Source organism: Brienomyrus brachyistius, chromosome 9, assembly GCF_023856365.1.
Source record: "Brienomyrus brachyistius isolate T26 chromosome 9, BBRACH_0.4, whole genome shotgun sequence".
Lineage (NCBI taxonomy): Eukaryota > Metazoa > Chordata > Actinopteri > Osteoglossiformes > Mormyridae > Brienomyrus > Brienomyrus brachyistius.
In genome coordinates, this window is record NC_064541.1 from 25,397,066 (window position 1) to 25,419,688 (window position 22,623).

The 22,623-nt window shown below is 44.1% G+C and overlaps 1 protein-coding gene across 1 annotated transcript; it reads right to left on the reverse strand.

Moving 5' to 3' along the window:
* Positions 1-1,498: 1,498 nt before the first annotated feature.
* LOC125748412 (protein FAM83H-like) lies at positions 1,499-22,361 on the reverse strand. The gene is made up of 6 exons (XM_049024454.1): positions 22,191-22,361; positions 9,904-10,393; positions 9,143-9,307; positions 8,380-8,504; positions 4,193-8,132; positions 1,499-3,987 (listed from the first exon to the last, which is right to left on the reverse strand). Exons 2-6 carry the CDS (start codon positions 10,345-10,347, stop codon positions 3,976-3,978), a joined length of 4,686 nt encoding a protein of 1,561 aa, XP_048880411.1. The 5' UTR covers positions 10,348-10,393; positions 22,191-22,361; the 3' UTR covers positions 1,499-3,975.
* Positions 22,362-22,623: the final 262 nt, after the last annotated feature.

The following is a 22,623-nucleotide window of genomic DNA, read 5'->3' on the forward strand; positions in this document are numbered from 1 at the left end:
CAACAGCCTGGGTTGTTGACACAAGGCAGGTTGAATCCATGGGTCCATGCTGGTGATGGTGACTCTACCTTCCATTTGCCGCAGCAGAAATCGAGATTCATCAGATCAGGCTACATTTTTGCAGTCTTCAGCTGCCCAATTCTGGTGAACTTGTGCCTTCTGCAACCTCCGCTTTCTAGAGTGGAACCTGACAGTCTGCTGCTGTAGATCATCTGCCTCAAGGTTCGATGAGTTACGCATCCAGAGGTGCTTTTTTGGTTCATCACAGTTGTACAGGCTGGTTATCCGAGTTACCTCGGCCTTTCCGTCAGCTTGAACAGTCTGGTTACTCTCTGACCTCTCTCATCACCAAGGTGTTTATGTCCACAGAACTGCCGTTCACTAGATGCTGTTTGTTTTTCGCACCATTCGGAGTAACTCTAGAGACTGTTGTGAATATCCCAGGAGATCAGCAGTAACACAAATACTCAAACCAGCCCATCTGGAACCAAAGATCATGCCATACCCAAAATCACTGGGATGACATTTTATACCCATTTTGCAGTTTGATGTGAACATTAACTGCAGTTCCTGACCTGTGTTTGCATGTTATGCATTACGCTGCTGCCACACGATCGTAGTATGAATATTGCTCCTAATAAAGTGTATTCCAGCAACTTCCAGCAACTAGTCTGCCATCCAGTCTACCATATGTGTAAGAGCAACATGTACAATAGCTTTAACTTAAGAGTGTGATAATTAGTCAATGCAGCTAATGATAAACTGACAAAATACCTAGCTCAAAGAAAATACTTTCTAGATTGTACACTCTAACAATTATAGATTCTTGAGATTACCACCATCACTGACTGCTGGATCAAGATCAGCAGTACTTTCAGAATAACTAACCAATAACCAACATCAGAACAATGATCGAACACATCACACAGCAAACACAGGACAAATACCTACTGCACTCAACACACTAAAAACTGCTTCCACGTCCCCGGACCTGTCCTCCAGTCCAGCAGCTTTGGCACAGTGTAAACACCAAACTATTACGTTTTTTTAAATGTTTGATCCCAGAACATCTCTCCATAATACAATGCTTGACACTACTGACAAAATACATCCATCCATCCATTTTGCAAGCCGCTTATCCTGCTGGGTCGCGGGGGGTCCGGAGCCTATCCCGGAAGCAATGGGCACGAGGTGACAAAATACATATTACAAGAAAACAATTAATCTATTTAAATTTCCATACTGGACAATTTCTTGAATCCCACTCTTGCAATTTATGACATACACACAAGCACACATCACTCCCTATTCACACACAGTGAAATGAATTTTTTCATTGTGTTATTAAATTTAGTTGCTAAATTGCCTTTTATGTACTTCAGTCATTTCGTGTATATCTTTAATTAAAGTTGAAGCAATGAAGGAAGCACTAAATGATTTTTAGACTACACCCAGAACTAACTCTGTTATCCAAAGTCACAGGATATTAAGTCTATAATCATAATAGAAATCTTTTATTTATATAGTGTTTTTCTAATATTCAAGGATGCTTTACAAAATCAAAACAAAAGAAAAAATAGACAGTCACATAACAGCATACAAGTATATAAATGAGCAAAAATACATGGAGTGTACAGAGGGTAAATAATAACAAGATAAAACAAAAGTTAAACAAATGGGGGGGGGGGGGGGGCTTGAGCATCTGAAATTAGCAACTCGAGAGAGAGAGGAAGCACTGAGTAAAAACGCGTGATTTTTGGAGAGACTTCAGGGTTTAAATAGACCAAGTGTCCCAGCCACTGTGAGGAAGTAAGTTCCAGACTGTAGGAGCATCACACTGGGAACTGTGGCTATGAACAGAATCTAAACCAGAGTTCGTGAGAACAGCAGTTATTTAAATCCAATGGAACGATGCCAGAGGCAGGCGATCTGGCTAAATGGGTGAGGAACTGGGGGCGAAATATCAAAGAAAAAAGTTTTAGAGATGTGCTGTAGGCAGGAGAAAACTGACACGATGGGTAAAGAGATGGGGGGCAGGCAGACACTGGCAGTTCAGTCTTAATAACTAAAAAAATATGAGGAGAAATTGCATAGCTGATCAGAGACAGAGGCAGGATTTACAAGGGACAGGAATCAACAGCTAACATTATTAATGCAGAAGGAAAGTGGGACGAGCAGGCAGCATTCAAGGCAGTTCTGTCTCCATGGAAACCTGCAGTGAAGACCTAAGGCCTTATAATCAAACATCTGCAAGTAGCTGGCGTGTGAAACTAAAGAATAATTTTTCCACCAAAAAAGTTCATAACGGACAAGCAATACTCAAAGCTAGCCCTTTATTAGAATATTTGGCCCTTAATAATCGTGACAGATAGTGAGCCCCCAGTTTTGGCACTGTGGAAGGAACATTTCCACAATCTACTACAAAGAAAACCCCGTACAGAACATTAGAAACATTTAAAAGGTCAATCTACATAGGTTCATGGTGAACTATTGCTTTTTGATAGTGGTTCCATGAACAAAATAACAAACCTTGTTTTTCCTCTGAGAGAACATTCAGTTAAAAAGTGCATTTTACAGAAGGCACTGCGGCAAAGGTCATACGGTGACTGGAACCGCAGGTGCGACTGAATTCAGACACAGTGCTGCATTATTCCATGGTGCTTAAAACGGCAGTCAGGTCTCCGTGTCACTAACAGGTTATATGTATCAGATTAAACATCAGTCCTGCTCTGGAGCCGCCCCCCAGGCCTGTGACTGGCTAACCCTGCAGATTAGAGATTCAATCTTAACATTATTAATATAATTGTTTAACCCACAGTGTTGAGGGGCAGGTCATCTGTTTGACTTTGCCACACGTAAATCATATTGCACTCATTCAGAAACAATAACAATGATATTACTTCTGTTAACATGCCACCGTCGCCTCAAACCACAGCAATACGAGTGTCTTTCATTTCAATGTATTAGCGGAGTCTGTGTGCTGCAGACAATCCATCCACCCATTTTCTGTAACCGCTTGTCCTGTTCAGAGTTGCGGGGGGTCTGGAGCCTATCCTGGAGGCTATGGGTGCAGGGTATGTAAGAATCCGGTATAGGGCACCAACCCATCGCCCATCGCAGGGCACACTAACACATACCAGTCACTCACACAGGCACACCTATGGGCAATCTGGTAACTCCAATTAATCTCTGCATTTTTTTGGACTGAGGGGGGAAACCAGAGTACCCAGAGGAAACCCCACAATGACACGGGGAGAACATGCAAACTCCACACGCATGGAGCCAAGGTGGAGACAGGAACCCCGGTCCCAGAGGAGCAAGGGAACGGTGCTGAGCACTGCACCTCCATGCCACCCTGCTGCTGACGATGTTCTCTGTTTACCTGCATATGAATCTCTGCCTTGAAGGGCTTAAGGCGCATGGGAGGTTTAATGTAAACAATGACTATTGGTGATATGAACTGCATTGCACTTTGTGGCCCAAAAAAAAAAAAATCACACAGACATTGGTTTAAATAACAAAAACCCTTAGGTGTCCCGCACAGAATTACCCTGCTTGATGTGTGTGGGGAACAGCTGTGGTCCCTAACTACAAGGCGGTGGCCCGGCGTTTGCCTGCCGTGGAGGATTCTGAGTGACTGTCTGAGGTTGCTCGTGCAGGTGTACCTGCCTGTACTGTATGTACATGTATTGTCTGCTTGCTCCCCACCGATGGGGCCGCACACCATATGCCAACAGTCATGTCCACATTGAAACCTACACATAATACATACATTATGGATGCAGTCAGACTGTTCTAGACATGAAGTTGTGGCAGGAGCAGTCACATTCCAAAACCAACGAGATGCGTTGCGCACGCATATTTGTACATGTTTCCAAAGTCGTACTTCTGGTCGCGAGATCCACAGCAGAAGACCCTTAGATCTTTTGTGAAGCACCTGTTGTCTTTCCCCACCCTCTGCTTTGTCATCCAAGATCATGATCCCATCTGTTTAAAATACAGAATAAGAGTCAACGGAAGACAGTCATACTCCGCAAATACATTAATACACTTATACACAAATAACTTCATGCCAGACATTTTCAGATAGGAGAAATGCATTATACTACAGTTTTGTTTTGAACCTAGAACCCTTGAGGGGCCCCTGTGGTCCCAATCAAAGAGAACCTAACTTTTCATTACTGCAGAGTACCTCAAAGCGACTGTAGACCTTCTTCTCTTTGCGCATGTTCTCAATCCTCTTCAAAAGGACCTCTCTGTCCTGAGGGTTAGCCCTGTTGTGCTGCACGTGACTTGCGCTCTGCCCAGCTGCCACGCCTTCCGGGGTCTTGTCTGCACTGTGCACATTGTCACCCTCTTTGGCATCATCCGTGATGGGGGCAGCTTGCTTAGCCAGCTCCATCCTGCTTTGGCTGTTTGCAGATATCCGTTCTAGTATGACCTTGGTGTCATCCCGGAGGTTACTGCTATACAGAATGTTTGTGGTGGCGGCCTGGTAACGGGACTGACTGTTTCTTGAGGATGTTAAAACATGTGCACTTTGGTTGACATCCTCCCCTTTGCTCTGAACTGTCCCATGTACATCAACACTGCTCTCAGGCACTGAGACGTGCTCTGCTTCACTGGCTAACTGCTCTGATTTTTCAGTGCCAGTGATTACAGTCAGAGTCGATACATCCTCAGTTACAGGTTTAGCATCACTTTCTCTTTCCTTCACTTTCTGAACTTGACTGTCAAGGTGGTCATGGACCTCAAGATCCTGCTTACCATCTCCAGTGAGGTGCCTGGTGTCGGGAGATGAGCCAGACCCCTGACTCTTTTCTAATGCCTTACTTGGCTCACAAAAGAAAATGCTGCTGGCATTGTGATGGCGTGACTTCATTAGCTGAGTCTTCTGTGCATCAGTAGCATCTTGCAAAAGCTCCTCATTGCAAGACAAAACAGAAGCAGCAGTAGATGTTGACATGAATGCTCTCAAAGTGTCCTGTTCACCTAAAACAGTAGTTTGCTGTTTGACTGCTGGCTCCACCTTGACCACCTCAGCTATGCGGTTAAGCTCTTGTTGACTTGCATTCTTTATGTCTTGCCCCAGACGATCAAGTGTCAAAGGTTCTGGAACCGGTGGAGCCACAGCTTGACTCTGTGAGACTTCAGAAATTGAAGCAGTAGGTTTTGACCCTGTTACTGAGATCTCAGGCTTAATGCCAACTGCTGAAGCTTCAGATGGGTCTGTAGTATTTAAAGAAGGTTTAGCGACTGATTCAGATGCGATTTTGGAGGCCTTTCGCTTAGCAGCTAATTCCTTAAAATACAGGAACCTGGTCTCTGGATCATTCATGTTCATAAATGAGATTGAACTTTCTGAAGCTTTGAGAGACCCTTCTGTCATCTTAACTGGTTCCTCTAGCACAATTGTATGTTTTTCCTTTGAAAGTTTATTTACAGAATCCATTAGTATTGTGTGTTCCTTAGAATGACTGGTAGTGCCAGACTCTACGTGTGTTGTTAAGGAATTATTAGTCAGTATCTGGGACTGATCTTTGTTTCTAACAGGAGGTTCTGGGTTTTTTGGTTCAGACTTATTTTCAGTTTTTGAAACCTTTCGCTTAGCAGCTAATTCTTTAAAATATTTGAACCTAGTCTCCGGATCATTCATATTCATGAATGAGGTTGTGCTTTCTGAAGTTTTGAGGGAGCCTTTGGGGAATTTAGTTGGTTCCTCCAGCACAGTCTTAGGTTGTTCCGTTGTATGTTCATTTGCAGAATCCATTGGTATTTTGTGTTCCTTCGAAACACTTGTGGTGCCAGAACCTACATGTGTTGTTGAGGAATTTGTATTTGGTGTCTGGGACAGAGCTGTATTTCTGACAGGAGGTTCTGGGTTTTTTGGTTCAGACTTATTTTCAGTTTTTGAAACCTTTCGCTTAGCAGCTAATTCTTTAAAATATTTGAACCTAGCCTCCGGATCATTCATATTCATGAATGAGGTTGTGCTTTCTGAAGCTTTGTGAGAGCCTTCGGGGAATTTAGTTGGTTCCTCCAGCACAGTCTTAGGTTGTTCCGTTGTGCGTTCATTTGCAGAATCCATTGGTATTTTGTGTTCCTTTGAAACACTTGTGGTGCCAGAACCTACATGTGTTGTTGAGGAATTTTTAGATAGTGCCTGGGACAGAAACCCAGGTTCTGGGTTTTTCGCTTCACATTTATTTTCAGTTTTCGAAGCTTTTCGCTTAGCAGCTAATTCTTTAAAATATTTTAACCTGGCTTCCGGATCATTCATATTCATGAATGATGTTAATTCATGCAAGGGTCTGGATGTCTCCCTTGCTGCCATCTCTGATGTTTCTTGAGGTGCAACATTGGCCTGATTGTCTTGTCCTGGATCCTTGGATATGTCCTTGTTTTCTGAAATATTAGTGCAGTCTGGCATCTCCATCAATTTAAGTGAACTTTCAGATGAGGCTTTATAAAGGTTCATTTTCTCATCAGAAATATCACTACACTCATCCATTTTATTTATTGAGGTTGAAGAAGCATTCTGTGCAGTCCTCAGCTTGTGAATGCTCCAATCATAGTGCTCTCTTGGCATAAATCTCCTCTTCCCCAAAATCTCAGCAACCACAGTGGATGTTTTCAGTGGATCAGTTTCCTTTTCTTCAACAGGGTTTTCATTATGCTTCAGTTCTGTAGCAGATTTCATCTCTGTGGAAAAGTGCTGTTCCAACTGGGAAGAGCTGAAGATCAAAGAAGATCGTAGTCTGGAGCTTCTCAGGACAGAAAGATTGGCCCTGTTCCGAAAAGACTCATGCCTTACTATCTCTCTAGGTTTCCTGAGCTCCACCTCCTCAGCTTTGTCCCCCCCAGTGATGGATGCTGACCCTGAATCTGAATCTGACACTGCTTCTGCCGTCTCTGCTGCACCTAAGTAAGGCTGGTTTTCAGGTGCTTTAAGGACTGGCTTACCGAAGCGCGGGAGCAGATTTGGCCTTATTGTGGGAATCTGTAGACGCTCTCTGGCACTAAACTTGGAATGTTCAGCTTCTAGACCATACGATTCTTCCTCTGATTGATGTACTGGTTCGTCAAAGGCGTCGGGACCTAGGGGTTCTGGCATGCCCTCATCTGTGGCATCCTCTAAAGCACTGAGGTATGAGCTGATCCTCCACCTACGCAGCCCTTGTTTAACACTGGGGTCTCGCGTCTGGTGATCTTGATTGGACTTAACAAAGAGCTGCTTATGGTCAGGTGGATGTGATTGAACAGGTGAGCTCTGGCAAGGATATGGCTGGCCAAGGCTTGGCCTCTTTGTGCTTGATCGGCCACAGTGGCCCTCAACAAGAGTTGGTTTTGGTTCATAACCGTGCCTGATCTCTCTAGACGAATCAGAGGATACATAATCCAACACACGATTATAACTATCAGGTGGCTCTAACTCAGGCTGGTATTCATACTGCTCAGAATACTGATCTGCATAGGCATGTTCACGGGCCTGTAGCTTATTGTACATGCCATGTCCCGAACCAGAACCTCCTCCTTGGTGGTAGTGCTGCTCCCTCTGGTAGCTGTTAAGGGACTCCACATCCTCTGGGTGGTATCTGATACGATGCTTCATAATTTGCCGTGAGGAGGAATAGCTCTCCTGGTTCCCTTCTGCATAGCAATGCCTCTTGTAGGTGTTCATCTCCATCTGCCTGGCGGCCATTACGGACCGGTCATAGCCCAGAAAAGATCGCTCCATCCTCAACTGCTGAGAGGAGTATTTATTACTGTACATCTGCAGTGCCTCATGGTCTTGTAAACCACGGAAGGGTTCCTTCCTCCTAAGAAGTGGCATATTGCGTTCCATCTCCATATGGTCCTCCATGGGATAGCCCAGCAGTTCAGAAAAGTGGGGGCTCTCTATGTGCAGAAACTCTCTGGGGTTTCGCATCTGCATGGGATTGGGGTTCAAAGGCTGCCTGACACCATAGCTGCTTTTCTCAGGTACTGGTACTGGTACCAGGGAATTCTCAATGACCAGTGGTTCAGATTGAGCATAAAGAATCCGGAATTCCTCATCAAAAGTGATGACCAGTTCCCCGAGAAACAGGTGTGCAATGCAGCGGTGAATCTTCTCAAACGTCCACATGAAGCTGTGAGAACAGGTGAGTGGTTGCATAAGTAAATAGCCAAAGTATCCAGTAATATTACCATGATTAAATATTTTGGTTAAACAGCGGCTGAAAGTTAGCGATTCCTCGAGATAATATTACCTACAACATAAGTACAGGACATTTTTTCCCCGGTACCAGACTGTACTAACAGTACATATTATTACTGCTAATTCCTGACAGTCACTTATATTCATCATGTAGTTTTCAGCAGGTGGCTAAATCTTACCTATAGTTCCCACTCAGCACAGCCTTGCAATCCACCATCAGGAAGCGATCCATCATTTGGCCCTTAAAGGACTTTCCTGTGCAGCAGAAGTAGGTGCTTCCTGACACAGTTCTCACCCGCAATGACTGCAACACCAACACACAGGGTTAGTAAATCTTATGTCGGGTGCAAAACAAATTTTTCTGTGCCACACATATCTGAGATTGACTCTAATATACACTTAATATGTTTAAAACTTCTTAATCTTTTTCACTATTTCAAAGGTAGCAGAATATCCATCCATCCATTTTCCAAACCGCTTATCCTACTGGGTCGCGGGGGGCCCGGAGCCTATCCCGGAAGCAATGGGCACGAGGCAGGGAACAACCCAGGATGGGGGGCCAGCCCATCGCAGGGCACACTCACACACCTTTCACTCACACATGCACTCCTACGGGTAATTTAGCAACTCCAATTAGCCTCAGCATGTTTTTGGACTGTGGGGGGAAACCGGAGTACCCGGACGAAACCCCACGACGACATGGGGAGAACATGCAAACTCCGCACACATGTGACCCAGGCGGAGACTCAAACCCGGGTCCTAGAGGTGCGAGGCAACAGTGCTAACCACTGCACCACCATGCCGCCCCCGGTAGCAGAATATTAAATTATAAAATTAATAATTAAACTAATATGGATTAACCTGAAGAAACACGCTTTTTTGGTTAATTGGTCGGCGTCTGACATCACACACTTCTTGCTTCTGCTTAAAGGGCCGGCTCACCTGAACCATCTCTAAGTTGACTCTGCAGTTGGTTACCATGGTGGAGAAGTAGTGCGCGTTCTGCTCGTCCAGCAGTATGTAGACGGCCACACGGCGCGCCGCAGCATCCAGCAGGTCAGAAAATATGTCGACATCTGTGAACATGTCCATCGCCACGGCGATCACCTGCACAAACCAGCCATTTTAAGGTCGTCTACATCTTTGGTCATAAACATTTCTAAACATTTCACACATTGAATAATATAGTTTGTATATCAAGCATTAAGACTAATTCGGACAACACATTGTAACAGGAATGTGACAAAGGGCCAGGCCTGATAGTCAAACTGTGTTCTGAGGCAGTTCAGCTTTTTACTGCTGTACAGATAAAATGCAGGTTTACAGGACTATGTTTTCATCATGACCACTCTGGATGTATTTGCAATTGTCAAATACTTCACAAATACATTTCCTAATTACAAGACATTTACTTTTTATTTATTTAAAAAAACACTTTTGTGCAAGAGTGAGGTGTGGATCGGAGAGCATGGTCAGCCATTGTCAACAACTGGGAACAACTGGGAACACTGGCAGCGTGATTTCTCTGCCAGCGATGGGATTTGATCTCATGGCCTTCCGCAGAGCTACACATTGTCCAACTCACTGATGCAAACACAATTCTGCCTGAACAAACACTAATTTTGGTACATTCCAGCGTAAAATGGAGTGCAAAACCTCAATTTCAAGCTCACCTGTGTGAGTATAACCCATTTTGGACTCACCTGGTTGGCACCTCTGATGAGTTGGCGGGCCTGCTCTTTGATGCTGGGCATCTCTGGATCTGAGGGGTTGACCAATGTGGTGACCTCCGTGGGGCCAATGAAGCCCTGGTTCATTGGCCAGCCCAGGTCCAGGCATGGGGCCTCCAGGTCTGAGTGGACAGGCCAGTAGGTATCAGAAGAGCCATCGGGCTCAGACTCCAAGTAGAGTAACTCAGGCTGGGCGATCTGTCGGGGTGCTTGCACTGTATTCCTAATGCGCTCCACTTCCAGTTGGGAGAGGAAGTCCACAACGCCTGCTCTCTGCAGGAAGTTGTAGTATCCCTCCAAGTCATGCTCCACCAGTGCATCGATAGCCAGCCGGTACTCCTCCCGATAGTGGGGCGGTAGGTAGTTTGGGGCAAATGGGTTGTCCTCCAACGAGGAACGCTGTGAACGGTGGGCCATCGTGATATCGGAAGGGGAAGAGGGAGGGATTCACTCCAGTGGAGATCTGTCGAAACACACCAAAACACCGACTGAAAAAGCTCACAGATTTAAACTTCACACATAGGACAAAATTTCATTTACCATGTCATTGGTTTCAATGAACCGGCAGTTTCCCCTTTTGGGGACATCTGGTGGAAATTGTAGTCTTAATTTTAAGCACATCCACCCCATCCAATGAAGCCATATATTAGCTTACTAGCTGAGTGTTTTTTTTTTTAAATCACCATTAACTAACTTGAGATTCAGCATCGTGAAAGTGGTCAGCACAAGGTCAGCAAAATAAAGGTAAAGCAATAATGCTGTGTGATTAAATCAGCATAAAACCAGCAACATCAAACACAGAAGGTAATAGGCAGCTGGTAACCAGCAACATCAAATGGTTAGGAAGACTTCAATGTGATTGGCCAGATATAAATAAGCCCAAAAAATGAGCAAACAAATAAGTTCACAGATAAAATAAACCTGAGGCAGCCCAGATGCACATTTCACACATATTCTTCGCTAGTGTTTCTTGTCTAATGTAAAAGGAGTCATTTTCTACCGTGAATATTTGGGATCTGCAGATCATCTGACTAAAGAATCACCAATGAAATCTGACCTGTTTCTGGGAGACTTTTGTTTGTCGTTATGAAAGCCTTGCTGTTTGAGAACACTATTTTGGTTTCTACTGACCATAAATTTCATCAGGCTTTCACAAGGGGAAGCGGCCATGATTTATGTCTGTCTGTATGAGGACTGGTGATCTCATCTCCTTTTGTTCCACTACTGGAGATAATTGTCATCATGCACTTTATAATCAACAAGCCTCCTAATTCGATAGTCATTTTACACAGAAGCACTTCGAATAGCTGAAATAACGTACCACACATACTGTACAAATATTCATATAGAAAATAAACGCTATACCATGTTGTGAGAGTAAGAAAAGGGTTTAAATCCACCACCAAAATATGTCTTGTGATCAAGGAACGAGACTCCTAGTTATGAATCTGTTCAGCCTCCAGAATGCATGTTACCAAGTAAAGCGTTTCCTTCCGTCTTTTGTCCAAGATCCTGCGGCCGATTAAGAACAGATGGTTCATGTCCCTGTGACCCAGGGTTGTAACGATACACATCCTCATCGCCTACTATTCGGTACATCATTATCAGTTTGGGGTGCACAAAGAAAACACCTATTGACACAGGCAGAACCTAAGTACGCAAGTAGATGTAAGCAATGGGCACAAGGCATTATCTAGTGTAGGTAAAAAATTGACTCCCCAGGACAATCACAACCATTCGCTATCTTGCTCAGTCATAGACCGTGTGGATCTTTTGTGAGAAGTTAAACAAAAAACGAGTGAAGAAGAGAAAAGCTAACAAGAAGGAACTGCTCTCAAAAAGACAGTTGTCTTCCACTGCATGGAAACATTTTGTATTCCACAGGACGATATTAAGCAAAAGCAAGTGATTTGTCGGCACTGCATTGTGTCTGTTGATACAACGTATGACAACACCACCGACTCATTTGACAGGACTCTGTTAAAGCGCAAGTCTCTGGGCTACAGGAGGACTCCCATACGAACGTGGAAAACATGCAGATTGCACAAACAGAGCAAGCATTTTGGGCCACGCTACCTGCTATGCTGCCACATGTCACGCTATCAGATTTGGAGCCATAGTCACTGCATTTTACATCAACTTGTTCCTCACTGTTCGGTTTCAGATGATATACATTGTTTGATGAAAAGTGCTGGCAGTTTATTAGGCAATCATTGGAAGGTCCCTGTTTTGATATTTAAATGTACCGTCTTGTAATGATAAGCCCAGTTTTTTTTACAACATGCATGTGGGAAAAATGCATTGCTCTCGCTACCTTTCCTTTGACTATTCCGTAACCGAACACTTTCCATTAAACATTAAGTTGGCTACATACGCAACAGAATAACAGATTCTCTGCAAATGCCTCAGATTTCATTCGCCAATTTATTTTTGGGTTGCTTTGGCAATCTTTTGAGAGCTCCTGTCACAAAGGCTTCACCAGGCGGTGGGTGTGTGCCAGGCATCGAAGGGCACGGAAGGATCCAGGCTGTTTGCTAGTACAGTCCTGTGGGATTTGGGATGTAACATTCCTGCCATCTCAGCATCTACAAGAAAACACAGAACCTCTGCATCTTCAAACATGGTTCTCCACTGCCTGCCCATTTCACTGGGGATGTTATCACCGTCAGGCACGCAGGCTGTGGTTTTGTGGTATGTGTCATGGTGATGACGGTCTCTAGGCTATGCAAAACGCGCAGTTACAGGAATGGGCACAGAGGGTGGTGCGCAGGCTCACTTCTGTAAAGGGGGGGGAACCATCCCGGCAATGCGAGGAATGAAAGTCTTTGTTCCCAGTGCATTTTTTAATAAACTGACATCTGCCAGAGAGATGCTTGTCAGTGTGTGCATATCTGTGCCTGAGTGTATGTCAGCATTCTTCCCGGCTTGGGCGGACATGTGAATTTACGAAGCCACTTTCTCCCCTTGGTGGCAGTAATCTATGTTAGGATTGCAAGCACGGCTAGCAGATAGAGCTGTCGCGGTCACTCAGTTAAACTTGAATATTTAAATGCACTGATGTAAAATTTTCCTTCTCAGTCGCTCAGTAACACGGTGGCAGGAAGACGGCGCATAGTGGATGAAGATCCTAACAAAGAGCAGAAGCATCAGCTGTGTGGAATCACCTCACATTAAGTTAATGAAAATGCAGTCGTTTCTCAGAATTGCAAAGCAGAACTTAAATGTCTCAATAACATGACTGCAATACAACTAGATCTTAAAAGAAGACATTCAGGTTTGAGACTCATGACTAATGTGGGGTTATCCAGATGCCATTCAGACTCCCAGAGCAGCCCAGCCCGTCTTTGTCACGATGTTGACTTAAATTATTCTACTTAATTTACTTTCTATGATTCCCATATGTGAAGATTATCACTGATAAAACAAAGCTTAGGTTGGCTAGCTTACAGAATACAATACGCGTGATAATTAGCACATATTATTATTTTTTGTGAATGTATTGTGTGTTTTAAGTGAATGATATTGAACAAAGTTCATATTGTGATATTTGAAGTTTCTGAGATATTTAGTAGTTGAAAATTAAGTTCTATTTATTATCTATTAATGAGTGGTGCCTCTACATTACTAATTACGCATGTATGAGGCCTTCAATGGACTGGCATCCATTAGCCTGAGCTTTGGAACAGCCTCCAGCTTCACCGTGACCCTGTACTGGATTAATTATGGAAAATGGATGGATGTGTAACAGATGTGACTCCTGGGCTTCAGTTATATTTACGGTTCATGAAAATCAGTCAGATCATCCCTGAAATCACCGCTATCTTCATCTTCCATTTGTTTAGGTGTACAAATGTTCCTCCGTTGTATATCTGATACTTAAAAATAAATCATATGAAAGATCATTGTAGTTTTGTAACATTGTAATTTCGATGCTTAGAAATCGTATTAATTCTACGTGACTCACAGAGTTTATGAATTCATACTTGGCATTGCAGACTAAAGGCAGTCATGCTTGCTGCCTACAGGTCTGACAGGTACCATAGGAATCTCACCCAAAGCAGAGCTACGCACTTAGTTTTGCCAAAACAGTTCTCCTCCCTCGACATCAAACACCTCCAACTGAAATGCATGTGCAGATGAAAGGTCAGTTAGCACCAGCAGTACTGTGGCCTGTCCTCAGGTGGCCTGCAGCATTTAAACCACTTTCTGTATCCAAATAATCAAGGCATTCCACTTGTCAGAGGCAATTCTCGTCAACAAGCTACACTTTCACATTCACCAAAGCTTTGCTGGGGCTCCTTTTTGTTCTCTGCACCCTCCATCAACCGCGACTCTCATATACACAGTCATGGTGGGTCTGGAGCTTGTTCCTCTATCACAGGGAGCACACTTACACACAACGGGCTATTCCGGGGCACCAGTCCACATAAACATACACTTCTGGAGTACGAGAGGAAACCAGAGTACCAGGAGATTCATGCAAACACAGGAAGAGCAAATTCCACACACAGCCAGGATGTGACTTAAACACCTGATCCCCCCGTGGCCACAGCACCACCCCCTGACTCACAGAGCCACCCCACAACTGACGGCGTCACCTGCTGACCGACGGCGTCACCTGCTGACCGACGGCATCACCCAACGACAGACGGCGCCACCCAAATAATAACAGATATCATTATTAATTTTAATCATTAATTCTTCTAACCATCTTCCACAAATGCATACTAGCACAAAGTTACAATAATATTTTCAACCAAGTAGGTTCTTATTCTTTGCTTATTGGATTGTTTCAAATCAATGTTTCAACTAGGTGTGTCGACTGTTTGCGTTTTGTCTGTTTTATGCCTAAGGCCACTGCTAAAGCTCTAATGTCAAGTTGTTATGTTACACCAGGGCTAAATGAGGTGCTGCAGCAACATCAAGCCCGTCTTTCCCAAGCAATAAAAAAGAAAGTAAATACAACTGTGGTTTTCAAAATGCTGAGCCTTTGGGCTTCTACAGAGTCAACATTAGTTTGTCTTCACAAAGGTTTCATGCCACAATGTTGAGAAAGGGTTCAAAGGTCACCCTTTCTACTCAGATTGTTCTACTTGGACACTGCAGGACCACAGCAGAGCATTTGGTGTTAGTCACGCAAAACTAAAATATGAACTGCAGCTAACAGAGCATGGGAGGTCGAATGTGATTTCATCTCCTTCACCTGAGCTGCACGCCTGGTTTGAATGACCTCATGCATCATCTGAATGCTTCTTCAAATGACCAGCAGGCACAGTGACAGAGCATCGGCACAAATGCCTCAGAGCTGAAAAGACATAACATTAGCTGCCTACCATGAGTACAAAAATCCAGTGAGTACAAAAAAATCCACTGGGAGGTGGATTTCAGATTTGGCCCAAGTTATTCAGGTATCAAAAGAAAGTCTTGAGCTGAAAAAAGAGACAGTGAGTGCCACCCACACTCACATTATCTGTTTTTGATGGAGATACTCCTAGCCACATTAAAATGCCACATTGAAGCCTAGTTCATTCTTCACGCTTCCTGCATGCGCTTTTGTGCGCTTCTGGTCTGGGACAGTTGTCCGCGCGGCAGCTTGTGTTCATACTGTGCATGTAGATGATTGCGGTTGGCGCATGCGAAATGTAGTGATGTTCCTCCAGATCAGCAGAGGGCAGATGATGTCCTAGGTCTGAATGAAGTTTATGCAAAAGCAGGATGAGATACTGTTTATAACCGCAAATTTCAAGTCTTCCCTGGGTTTTATCCATCCATTTTCCAAACTGCTTATCCTACTGGATCGCGGGGGGTCCGGAGCCTATCCCAGAAGCAATGGGCATGAGGCAGGGAACAACCCAGGATGGGCCAGCCCATCGCAGGGCACACTCGCACACCATGCACTCACACATGCACTCCTACGGGTAATTTAGCAAGTCCAATTAGCCTCAGCCTGTTTTTGGACTGCGGACGCAAACCGGAGTACCCGGATGAAACCCCACGACGACATGGGGAGAACATGCAAACTCCACACACATGTGACCCAGGCGGAAACTCGAACCTGGGTCCCAGAGGTGTGAGGCAACAGTGCTAACCACTGCACCACCATGCCGCCCCTTCTCTGGGTTTTAAAACAATAAAAACATAACTTTCTTTTGTCAAACTACTTAACTAATGTCGGCTTTGTCTCATAAAAAGTTTGCACATTAAATGTTTAATATTTACCTCTGCCCAATCACATTTCTCACTGAAAGTTTTATTAGATTCTTGTGATAAAATCAATAATAATTAAGGCATAGGTGGAATATAGAACTGTCTCCGGCTTCACATTGCTGTTCTGTACTGGGATCCTAGAAATTTTGAACCTGAAAGCAGCCCTTAGCCTTATATTAGCAGAACCAGGATTAAACAAAGATTACACAAGATTAAACGTTTTTTAAAAATAATGTTTTCTCAATGTGTTCCAGAGCTGTAGATGATAAATGGTTTCCAGAGCTATTTATATTTATTGTTTTGAGCTGAAAAAATTGAAAGGACAAAGTTTACATACATGGCACCTACTGGACATACCGAGTCAATTATTCTGCACATGCACAGCCAATGTCTGATGACAATATTTACGTTACGTGCCATCGTCCGCAACTTCAAAGCAAAACATATGTTTTTTTTTGTTTTTGAGTCTTTAAATTTTGTATAGGAAATCCTTCAGAGTATAAGAGCAGGGCCTTTGTCCTTGTTAGCTTAGCGTGCTAGTTGATGGCCTTGATGAAGCACAAACAGGTTTAATACCAAGTCCTTTGTCCTTATCTGCTTAATGTGCTGATTGATGACTTTGCTTAAATACATAATATTTTAATAACAGGTACTTTGTCCTTGTTCACTTAGCATGCTGGTTGATAGCATTGCCAAAGCATAGACGAGTTTAATACCAGATTCTTTGTCCTTGTTAGCTTGGCGTGCTGGTTGATAGCATTGCCAAAGCATAGACGAGTTTAATACCAGGTTCTTTGTCCTTGTTAGCTTGGCGTGCTGGTTGATAGCATTGCCAAAGCATAGACGAGTTTAATACCAGGTTCTTTGTCCTTGTTAGCTTAGCGTGCTGACTGGGGACCTTCCTTACACACAGAAATAATACACCAAACAAAGAGCTATGACCTATGAAAGCTGTATGGTGTAATAGAGAAACACACAATGTACAGGTTTTTGAACTCATGCCACATTGTTCTCCTTTCATGCCTCTATTACTCCTGAGGCACCGTTATGGAAAAGGTCACTCAAATAAGGAATCTGTAATAAGAGGATGTGGACACATCTGTTCCTGACCACCTTTTTTCCAGGGCAGTGCTAAAGACGTTTCCCTCGGCTCAAGGAGCAAACAAAGCAAACATCCATGTCAGACTAAAAGAACCAATGTGACGGAACATCACAGGAGACATTTTCAGATTTCAGACCTTTACATGATCACATTTCCTGCTATACCTGCCATTCCTCCATTTAAAGCATCCTTCTTTTAGTTATAAAATCCAGCTTCTGATATAGCTGAGCATTTTGTCAGTAAACAGGCTGCTGAAGTAGCCATAACCCAAATCCAACTAGAGATCCACCAGTTTAATGTCTTCACTCTTTGGATCAGAGCCTTTTTAAAATGTTTTCTGTAAATCTGAGTACACATCAAGCTGAAGGGAAAAAAAACTAGGCAAAGAAACGGTCGGCTCCCTTCGATTGCGTAAACTTGAGCTAGAACATGCAGGCACAGCTGGGGGTGATGCTTGACATAGCGCCCAATCAGAGAACTGTTTCATCGACTAGCTTTGACGCCGATTCAACATGTTAAAATCGGCCAAAACAGAGCCGATGGGGACTGACAGTACATGTTGTAGAAGTTTTCTCTGTATTCACCTGCCTTCTGCTTTATGCCTCCTGGGAGAAGTTCCAGGCTACACTGTGATTAAAGCAAATTTGTAGATCAGCACAAAAAAAAATCACCACACAAACTAACACTGAACAGCTTTATATAAATGAAAAGCCCAGTGAGGGCTGCACATCTTCTCTACAGAAAGTCATAGCAAAGGTGACATTTCAGTGCCCCTCAGCCTTGCGTAGTACTGTTCAAGATACAAGATGCTCTGTTCGTCACATACATGGTTATACCAGTACAACATGCAGTGAAATGTACCCTGAACGACCCTTAGACTGCAAATCAAATCAAAACAATGATCATCATTCAACCTAAATTTTACAACACTTGAGAAGATTTCCAAGTTTTAGAGAGAACACATTCCATGATAAGGTAGGACAGGCCCTGGGAAAAGCAGCTTAAAAACTCAGAAACAGCAAGAAGCACCAAAGTTTTGCTAGGCTAATGCATTTCATGTTGTAATCTGTTCCTTCCCTGAGGCAAAAATCGTCCATTTTATGATGTAATCCATTCCTGCCCAGAAGCAAAGGCCAGCCACTTTATAGTCTAAGATAACGACATGCTGAATACAGAATGCAAAAGATATGGTTTGCGTTTATGTTTCATTATATATTTTTGGAGAAATGAGAAGGGTTGGTAATGTACTAATCTAAGTATTTAAAAGTAGAAAATACCCTTTCAGAGTGTGAAGCATAAATGAAGTATTTGGATTTTTGGCCTGGTTGTGCTGGAAAAGCCTGTGTTTAGGGTTTCTCTCAGGAAACATCTCCGTTAATGGAGTTAGTGTGGTTACTGCAAAACAAAGACTGAAAGGCAGCGAACATAATAATGGCTGTAAACCATAACATGCTTTAAGAGCTACATGTACATCTTAAGAAACAAAAGGTGACCATATTAACGTGATACTATCTGAGTTTAACAAACGTGTCGGACTTTAAACGGCAAAAAGTACCACCACCACTGTCCTGCTACCTTGTTTACCTACGGTATCTCCTCTTCTAAAAGATGCTCTGGTTGCTGATCTGTCCCTTTCTTTACGTGCTTATCGCTTCCATGATTTATCAAAACAATGATATGTGGCGCATTTTGCTAACCAAATTTAATAAACATGCATCAGGCATCACATTACGCATCTCATGAATATTTTAGTTGTACTACTAACATGCCTATCAAACTATGGGTGCAAGTAAATGTCCGTCTAGCACCAAAAGGCCAGGGTCTGCACAAATGTTTACACCCGTCATCTAAAGCCCTGCTGATTATGTGCATGTGTCATATAGTCATGATTATATCACCATGTGATATCGTGCAGCCCTACATTTAACATAAATGAATGAATAAATAAATCTCTGGCATGAAGAAATAAATTGTATTTATTTATTTTGTTTATTTATTTATATCCCTTGGGTTTTTGAGATTTATAAGTCACTTTGCGCTAAAGACCTGAACCCCAGCAAAACAAAACACAATGGATCAGACATTGGCTAATGATTGCCAGCGATTTCCAACCCTTTTCAATTGCAGACAATAAGGGACTCATAAACTACAAACACTGTATTGTATGTTATTCTAAGCAGGAAAGGTCTCTCAAACAATCATTCCACAACTTTATGATGAACATGTGCAGGCTTCACTGACAGAAAGGGTTCAAAAAGCTTCAGTAGGTTCCCTAACAGCATGCAGACAGCATGCAGACAGCATGCAGCTGCGGTCAGGCAGGTTAGCGTCCTACCGACAGCACGCACCAAGCAGCTGCGGTCAGGCAGGTTAGCATCCTACCGACAGCACGCACCAAGCAGCTGCGGCCAGGCAGGTTAGCATCCTACCGACAGCACGCACCAAGCAGCTGCGTCCAGGCAGGTTAGCATCCTACTGACAGCACGCACCAAGCAGCTGCGGCCAGGCAGGTTAGCATCCTACCGACAGCACGCACCAAGCAGCTGCGGCCAGGCAGGTTAGCATCCTACCGACAGCACGCACCAAGCAGCTGCGTCCAGGCAGGTTAGCATCCTACCGACAGCACGCACCAAGCAGCTGCGTCCAGGCAGGTTAGCATCCTACCGACAGCACGCACCAAGCAGCTGCGTCCAGGCAGGTTAGCATCCTACCGACAGCACGCACCAAGCAGCTGCGTCCAGGCAGGTTAGCATCCTACCGACAGCACGCACCAAGCAGCTGCGGTCAGGCAGGTTAGCATCCTACCGACAGCACGCACCAAGCAGCTGCGTCCAGGCAGGTTAGCATCCTACCGACAGCACGCACCAAGCAGCTGCGTCCAGGCAGGTTAGCATCCTACCGACAGCACGCACCAAGCAGCTGCGGCCAGGCAGGTTAGCATCCTACCGACAGCACGCACCAAGCAGCTGCGGCCAGGCAGGTTAGCATCCTACAGAGGGCAATTAGAAGCCAAAGGCTGCATAACATACATTTTTAATCCATACATTCTAGATTTCATACCAACCTGCTCATGCTACATGTTGTATCTCTAGGTTAATTAAGAACTAAAGGGTGCTCTGGGAAAGTCATATGTGAAGAAGAAAAAACACACAAAAAATGCATACTGCCAAAGGCAACACTGCTAGTCAACGCCAGGCTACTTGTCTAGACACATCGTACCACAGCTATGCAAAAATCTGACCTTTTTGCATTTGTAGGAGGAATCAGGCTATCTGCATGAGAATGATTTTGAGGCATTTTACCCCTGGCTAAGGAAACTCCAGTTATCCACAGTGTCAAATACCTTTGAAAAAATTAAGAGAACCCTGGTGCTGATGTTTCAGGTGCCTAAAAAGATCGGTTGTATTGCCAAAGGCTGTACGAACCGCACCTTTGCAAAGTTTGCAGATTACAGTAGACTGGTCCGATGGTATATAAAGTTCACTTACCGAGTTCGTTAACTGCTAAAATAGATGTCAATTAAGTTATTACTTCAATGTCTTGCCATTAAGTTGAGATCCACCGAGACAGATAGACAATGAAGTGAGATATATGCAGCTCAGATGTAATGTAGGCTGAAATAAAGGTTTCACATCACTGTTTTACCTGTAGTACTGATGCAGCCCCTAAATATGCAGACACAGTGTGACACACGCTTGTCTGTTTGTTCTGTCACCATGATAGTGTTAAGCAGTGCACACGTTGTACCTGGGCATTCACTGGAAGGTCAGCGTATCTGCACTTATACCTAATCGACTCCTCAACAGCACGTATGTTTGTAATGTGCTACTTGCCTCACTTATAAGTGACTTTGGACAGAAGTGTTTGCTAAATTAAATGTAAATGTAGAGTTGTATCGCGATTTTTACATACAGTCGCAAATGGGTACAATAAAATATCGCCATGTCATCCACCACCGATTGAGACAAAAAATGATGTTGGTGAATTACTTGCTCATATCATATAAATGGCTATACTTAGACCAATTGCGTAATTGCTGGTCAGCGTCGATCAGGGAGAAAATCTGGCTTTTCTGTTAACTAGCCAATCGAAATCTAATTTCAATAAAATGATACGCGAACAAACGATCAGCTTTTAATAAAAGACAAATGTCCACAATGACGGTTTTGAAACCTACACTTATTTGCTTCATTGGAGTTTTTAGAAGACCTGGTTGGGGCAATTGCTGTTCTTCTGATTGCTGTATTGCTATTGCCCAGTATACCTGGCGATCGCCCACAGGTGAGGCTTCAAAGGCGCGGATCTGCGCTCAGCGATTCCCCCGACACCCACAGGGGGTCTGACAGCGGCAGTAACGTTAGCCCGCCCACAGGGGGGTCTGCCCGGCGGCAGTAACGTTTGCTCGCTTTTTGACCTGCTTTACTCAGGCAAACCCAGAAAATCGCACTCAACTTTTTACTTTTAATCGCACCCAGTTTTCGGGCCCGTAACTTCTTGGCTGCTTAAGTGACAAAGGTTACTAAGTTACCCAATTGGGCTGCCAGTTAACGCGCGGACCCCGTACGGAAACGTCACATTTCGCGTTTTACCTTCCATTAAATAAGATGTGAGATATGCTAAACAGCATATGGCGCACTTGACACTTCCCATCTCCTGCTAACGTGATCGGAGTTTTCTGTGACTTTAAGTCCGCGATCCACGGCCGTTTTACTTCTCGCCCGGGCTGTACAGGCTGGCCGCTTCCTGGACTCAATTCCTCGTCTCTAAAATCATGGATCAGTTCAAAATCCAAGGAAAAAGCTTCAGTGCGGCCATCCGATGCCCTAAGCTTTGAATAAAACCGGACCCCACCCAACATTACAATCTTCGGGCCCGGCAATGAAGTTCGGGCAGGTATGTTTAAGTTTTCGCGATGTCGGACAGCGTTATTGAATATTGTCGGATTTCTTACCGTTGGATTTCCTTTATATCCCCCCTTCCGATCGGTCCGGCTCTTTGCCCTCTCTGGTCGCGGTGCGGTTTTGTCACCAAGCGACGGTCCATCCGAGCTCGCAGGCGTCGCAGGGATTTCGCCGAGCGTAGCCCTGTCTGAGATCCGGGGAGGGCAGGGGAGGGGAAGGGCCGCCGCGGCGCGTCGCCAGCCTCGCTGCATTCCAGCTGCCGGCTCCTCCCCTCCCATCCCATCCTGCTGTCCGTCAGACATGAAACATCCGCCGGTTTAGCGCAGCGTATAACCGCAACTAAAGACTCGGTAAAACTGTACCGTGTCCTTATTAGAAATGGATGTCATGATTCTCCTCAGGGTGTGCAATATAAAAGTTTTGTTTAGAACCGTTCGTATTTTTCGCTCCGGGGGACCTTAGGATATTTTTTGTCTAGAGAGT